The sequence below is a fragment of the Gekko japonicus genome, unplaced genomic scaffold (assembly GCF_001447785.1).
Source record: "Gekko japonicus isolate JY-2015 unplaced genomic scaffold, Gekko_japonicus_V1.1 scaffold643, whole genome shotgun sequence".
Taxonomy (NCBI): domain Eukaryota; kingdom Metazoa; phylum Chordata; class Lepidosauria; order Squamata; family Gekkonidae; genus Gekko; species Gekko japonicus.
In genome coordinates, this window is record NW_015164201.1 from 561102 (window position 1) to 567001 (window position 5900).

General features: G+C 49.9%; 1 protein-coding gene across 1 annotated transcript in view; it reads right to left on the reverse strand.

Annotated features, from left to right (window-relative positions):
• The window catches only part of NRK (Nik related kinase), a 123552-nt gene extending 122873 nt beyond the window's left edge, over positions 1-679 (reverse strand). Inside the window, 1 exon segment of the mRNA XM_015408386.1 lies at positions 490-679. Coding sequence (XP_015263872.1) covers positions 490-546 — 57 coding nt within the window. The 5' untranslated portion in view covers positions 547-679.
• Positions 680-5900: the final 5221 nt, after the last annotated feature.

Genomic DNA, 5900 nt, shown 5'->3' on the forward strand with positions numbered 1-5900 from the left:
GGAACAAGGGAAGCCGAGCAGCCACTGCACTGCTGTGAGCCTGGCCTGGAGGGACCACGCAGCTCAGGCCTTTCAAGAGCAATACATAATAGCTACGGAGGCAAACCCTTTCTGCAGTGCTGGTAGAGCTGCTGGGTCTGGGCCACCAGCACTAAGTAGCCAGTCTGTCCATGGAAGGCGACTTTTGGAGTCCTCCGTGGCTGCTGCCCCGAAAAAAGGTAAGATGCAAGTTCAATAAGCAGACTGTCGTCGTAGTCTTCAACTGACATAGGCCCACCTTACAGGGCTGTCGTGACGGTGACTGAGATGCGAAGCGATTAGAGCAGTGGAAAAGCCACCGGTGAAACGCCACCCACGAGTCGTTCTTATAATGAGGGTAACCGAGCACGACTGAACCCAAGCCAGGCCAGGCGCGGACCGGAGGGGGGGGGAGCAACCCCGGGCCTAGCCCGCCGCGCGTCCCCCCGCCTTCCCCGAGCCGGGGCTTACCCTGAGCGTCCCCAGATCGATGCTCTCCAAGCTCCTCGCCGCGTAGTCGCTGGCCATGCTGTCAGCTGCGGCGGCTCGCCCTGCGCTTGGCAAGCGCTCCCGGGGGCAGGCAGAGGCGCTGCAGGAGCCGAGCCGCAGAACGCAGCCGCTGCAGAAGCAGCCCGAGGAGGATGCCCGACGAGGATGAGGCGGACCGCTTGGCTCTGCTGCCCGCCCCCCCGCCCCCTTTCGGTTTCCTCGCCGGTCTCTAACGGTCTCCCCGTCGGCTCAGCTTTTGCCAGCGCGTCTGTCCATGGCTGCGCCGCTGTCCGTCGGTGACAAACACAGGAAATCTGCCATGCAAAGCCGGAAAAAAAAAGAACATTGCAAGTGCAAAAGGGGGAGGGGAGCCCTCCCCCCCTCTCCCAGTCAGAGGGCGAGGAAACAGCCCCACTGCCCCGGTTCTTGGAAGACAAACAACTTTTGCAAAGACATTTCCTCGGGAAAGTTTGCTAGGAAGTGACGTGCCTGGAATGGGCTGGAACGAGACGGGAGGACGGGGGACGGGACGGTTGATGCAATAGCCGGGAGCAGATGTGGAGGGGTTGGGGACACACACATGATGGTAGCAGGCGAGAGAGCTCTCTCTGGCCTCTGCCGCTGCACTGGGGAAACCCACATGATATTATAATTATTATTAAAATATAGGATCTTAAGTAGTGCCAACATTCGCTGTGGCACGTTAGCTCCAGCATCATTTTTCAATGCATGCCAAGTCTTAGACTGGGACCGTCTGACGCACAAACTTGCAGCAGTGTCCCTGGAGCATATGCAGAGTGCATTTCCCTCGCTGCTGAATGAATTCCTACACGAGGCTCAGTCCAACAACCCACTGTGATACTGCTATTATTTTATGCTCTTGATATCTTACAATACTATTTTTATGTTTTAGAGACCGCTGAAGAAGACTCTTAACCTGAAACATGTTTTGTCTATATGATTCCCCTGCCCTTACTTTGGCCTGTATGATGCGTTGTCAATACTTTTAAAAAAATTAATTATCTTTTGGGTACTTATTAAAGGACATTTGTTCTATTAGAATTTTATAGTTTTTGTAATAAATTTTATCTGTTCCTCAGCCTTTTTAACTTATTTTTTTGGTTTTGGAGAAAAATTCTTCCCCCCCTCCCCCTTTTGATTGAATTCCTAGATTTATTTACTTTGATTTTATTTCCTACCTTTCTGCCCTTTGGGGTCCCAATGTGGCTTACATCGTTCTCCTCTCCTTTTGTTGTATCCTCAGTACCACCCTGTGAGGGAGGTTATGCCAAGAGCATGTGACTTACCCAGGGTCACCTGGCAAGCTTCCAGGGCAGAGCGGGGATCGAACCTGGGTCCCCCAGATCCTAGTCCAGCACTTTAACCACCACACTGGCTCTCACATGAGACAGAAAATGGGTATCCAAGAAGAGTACCAACCAAAGCGGCAAGTCTGTAGCTCTATTACGAATGGCTTTTTCTCCTTTCATAACTGATGAGACTGTATATATTGGATGGGGTTATCTGCAGGAGAGGAGTGGGATATTAAAACAGCCTCTGCAGCAAGTGGAGTGAAGTGGGCTCCAGTGGGACACGGGAGATCCCACTCTTGTTGGCATGGTCACCACTGCCCAGGTCAGAGCCAAGCATCTCCTGCGGCACTGCCTGCGCCACCAGAGCTACTTGCCGCTAGCCACCAGTGCCCCTCAAGGGCAAAAGCCCTCCTGGAACCATCCTGGTAATTTAAAAGGTCAGTGCGACCTTGTTGCCTTTATGTGTGGGCAAGGGAGGGGCGAGTTGCAAAGGTTGTTCTTTACCTGGAGAAACAATGCTTGGGCCCTGCCTGCAGGGAGTCGGGGTGGCGGCTTTTGAACTTGCCCCAGATGCAGCTGTCCATTCATCTGTAGACATGACCCAGCCGTGTGCTATACACAGATTCACCCGCTGCCTTCTGTATATTGAACCCATGCTAACAATGACAGGATCAGATTTTTCTTTAATGGTCATCTGGCAACCCTATGCCATAAGAACACAAGCACAGCCTGTTGGATGAGATCAGTGGTCTATGGAGTCTAGCATCCTGTTTTACACAGTAGCCCAACAGTTGCTCTGGAGGCCCAGAACACAAGGCGTAGAGGCTGAGGCCTTCCCTGATGCTGCCCCCCCCACTGATATTTAGAGGTATGTTTCCTCTGCCAGGGGGTGCTTTCAGCTGAGTGGGTGGTGGTGCTGAATAGACCTGAGCACCAGCATGTCCCCCCACATACAATTAGGAAGACATTTTAAGAGAGGTGTGCCCTCTGTGTGAGAGAGACTGGGAATTTTTCTTAGATGGCATGAGTTAACTTGAGCAAGATGCTGCTTGTGGAGACACCTCCACTCATGGACTGAGCTCATGAACACTGACACAGCAGGCCACAAGTATATGCTGCCCTTTAGAATAGGGGGTGGAGGAAGAAAGCATAGTGGCAAGAGTGGGGGAAACCCCTCCGTCAGAATGGATTCTTAGGCTGGTTTTATGGAATTACTTGTCAAAATCATAAACATCAGCCATAGATGACGCTGTGACTGACTGCACTTCTAAAAGCTTAGAATTGCTGTGTAAACAGATAAAGGACTGTGAAGGGTTCATTCTTCACAGAGCCAGAGAGCCTTGAGCGACAGGCTGTTCCAGGAGATCTGATTGGTTAGCATCAGCTGAGCAGAGAAAGACTTCTGAACTGGATGCTGAGGAGAGATGCAGTCTGATTTCAGCCCTAGCTGAGAAGAGTCGAGTACTGACAGTTTTGGAATTCAGCCCTGACTGAGAGCAGTTTAACACAGATGGGAACTGGGGGAAAGTTGGCAAGAATGAGTGGGTAGTTAGACAGAGACTCCTATTCGGGCCAAAGAAAGGGGATAGATCTAGTGAGAGAATTTCCCTACCCAGTCAAACAGGGAGTTAGCTCTGAAGAGTGCAGAGATCCCTGGTCTGGTGTGGTTCAAAACTGCCCATAGAAACCTTAAGAGTCAGTTACAAAACTCAAGATGAGTACTAGTATTTCAAGAGAAAGGGTTTAGGTACTGGAAAGAGCGTACTACAGAGCTTCATTCCTGCAGAACAATAGCGGAGCGGATCCTAGCCTGCACCAACCAGAGGCCAGGTCCGCGGCCGAGAGCCAATGGGACTCTCTACTTTTCAAAGTCACTGTGAAAAGCTTAAGAAACTCTCATTAGCCTGAAACATAAGAACCAAAGTCTGTTGCATGTACTGTTTTTTTACCTCAGAAATTTCAACCCCTGATTTCACATGACCTTTCCTCTCTATGTTAAATAAAATATTTTGTTATTTTTGAACTTCAAAACACCTTCAGTGCCATTTAAGCTGTTTAAGTTAAAGGGGGCTCCTGACCCTTCCCTCAGGTTCCTGGGCTGAGCAAACAGCCAAAATATTGTACTTTGACAGGGTGGGACAGCAGGAGTTCTTCAGGAAAGAAGAAAACACATTACTAGGGCTGCTCAGTCAAAAAGGGAAAGAAAAATGGAGGGAAAATCTTGCCTCTGAGGGAGGGAAGTGGACGGGGCTGTCATAGACACATTGTGTATCTATTAGCACATGATTATGGCTGGAGTTCCAGAAGAGAATGGAGGAAGAGAATGCTGAAATAAATCATTTAGCAATTTCCTTAAAGAGATTCCAAAGCCTGGCATGACTTCAAAGCTTTACAGTGTGTCATCCTAGCAGCCTGACAGAGCACTGAGTAACACTGTCTTATCTCTCCAGCATTTTGCCTTTTATCCTGCCTTTCCCAGAGGCAAGATCCAAAGTGCTCTTCCTCTGCCCATTTTACCCTCACAACAATCCTATGAAGTAGGGTCACTCAAGTGAGTTTCATGGCAAGTGAATCTGAACATGAGTCTCCCAGATCTCCGTCCAGCGCTCTTAATCACCGCACTGATTCTCTGGACAGGATTAATTTTTGCACTACCCCTCCCTGCTGCAGCAGCCAAGACCACAGGCAAACCACAAGAAAGAAAGCAAAAGTAGCAGCTCACAATATCTGTCTTATTTTCATCCTTCTGCTGATTTTCTGCACAGGAATGGAGCTCAAAGCTGTCTGCGAAACAGTCCATCCGATAAATCTTAACAACGCCAGAAAGGAGTAATGCAACAACAGAGCAGACAGATGAAGCAGCATTCCTGTGTAGATGAGATTTTCATCCCGTTCTTCCTCCAAAGGTCCCCATGGTGCGCACCCGGATCCCCTCTATTTTGCCCTTACTGCAAGGTAGGTTAGAAGGGTTGCCCAGTAGTTTGAAGAATGATGTCCTGTCCTTGTAAAAGGTAAAGGGTTCCCTTGCTCGAAAGCCAGTCGAATCCGACTCTAGGGTTGCGGTGCTCATCTCCGTTTCAAAGCCGAAGAGCCAGCGCTGTCCGAAGACGTTTCTGTGGCCATGTGGCCGGCATGACTAAACACCAAGGCGCACGGAACGTTGTTACCTTCCCACCGAAGTGGTACCTATTTATTTACTTGCAATGTCTTGCTTTCGAACTGCTAGGTTGGCAGGAGCTGGAACTAGAGACGGGAGCTCACTCCGTCATGTGGCACACTTGGGTCTCTAACTGCTGAACTACCGACCTTCCACAGCCTGCAGTTCAGCGTCTTAACCACTTGAGCCACCGCAGCTCCCCCTGTCCATGTAACAGAGGTCAAATTAGATGTTTTTAACCAGGTGATGTTATTTACCTCCATGCCATAAAAAGGGGTTCAACTGCCCACTCCCATACACCTTAACCCACTATTAAATGGACAGGAGAGTTTTCTCCAGGCTACTTGGCACCCTATAGGCTAGAATGACACAAAAGAGCTTAAGGGGGAATTTGAACCCAGCTTCTCTCCCCCCCACCAGGGGACTCTTATTCTTTTGCTTGGAGCTAAAATGCTGTGCTGTGGAGCCCGAGGCTCTGCTGGCACAAGAAGCTCTATGCAATGGCCCAGTTTAGTACTGCAAGCTTCGGTCTGCTGGGGACAGCAAGAAAAAGCATGCATCTTTGTCAAAGTAAAGAACAAAATCCAGTTAGCACAAATTTGGCTGGCTGGTAAAGGTGCAAAGTCTCTGCCCGGAAGGAAGCTGCCTATTCTGCTACTTTGCCTATTACAGGGGTCTGCAACCTGCGGCTCCGGAGCCGCATGCGGCTCTTTGGAACGTTTGCCGCGGCTCCGGGAGGCAAACTTATTATTTATTATTTTCTTTGTTTGAAACTCCTCCCCCTCGCACGCAGGCGGCCTGGCTAGTACAGTGCCTGGTGATAGCTAGTACAGTGCCTACAGATAGCAGCTTCATGTATCCCAGCAGCCCTTGTGAGTCGCCGAATGACGAAATCTCGCAGCTGCGCTTTGGGATGTCTGCGC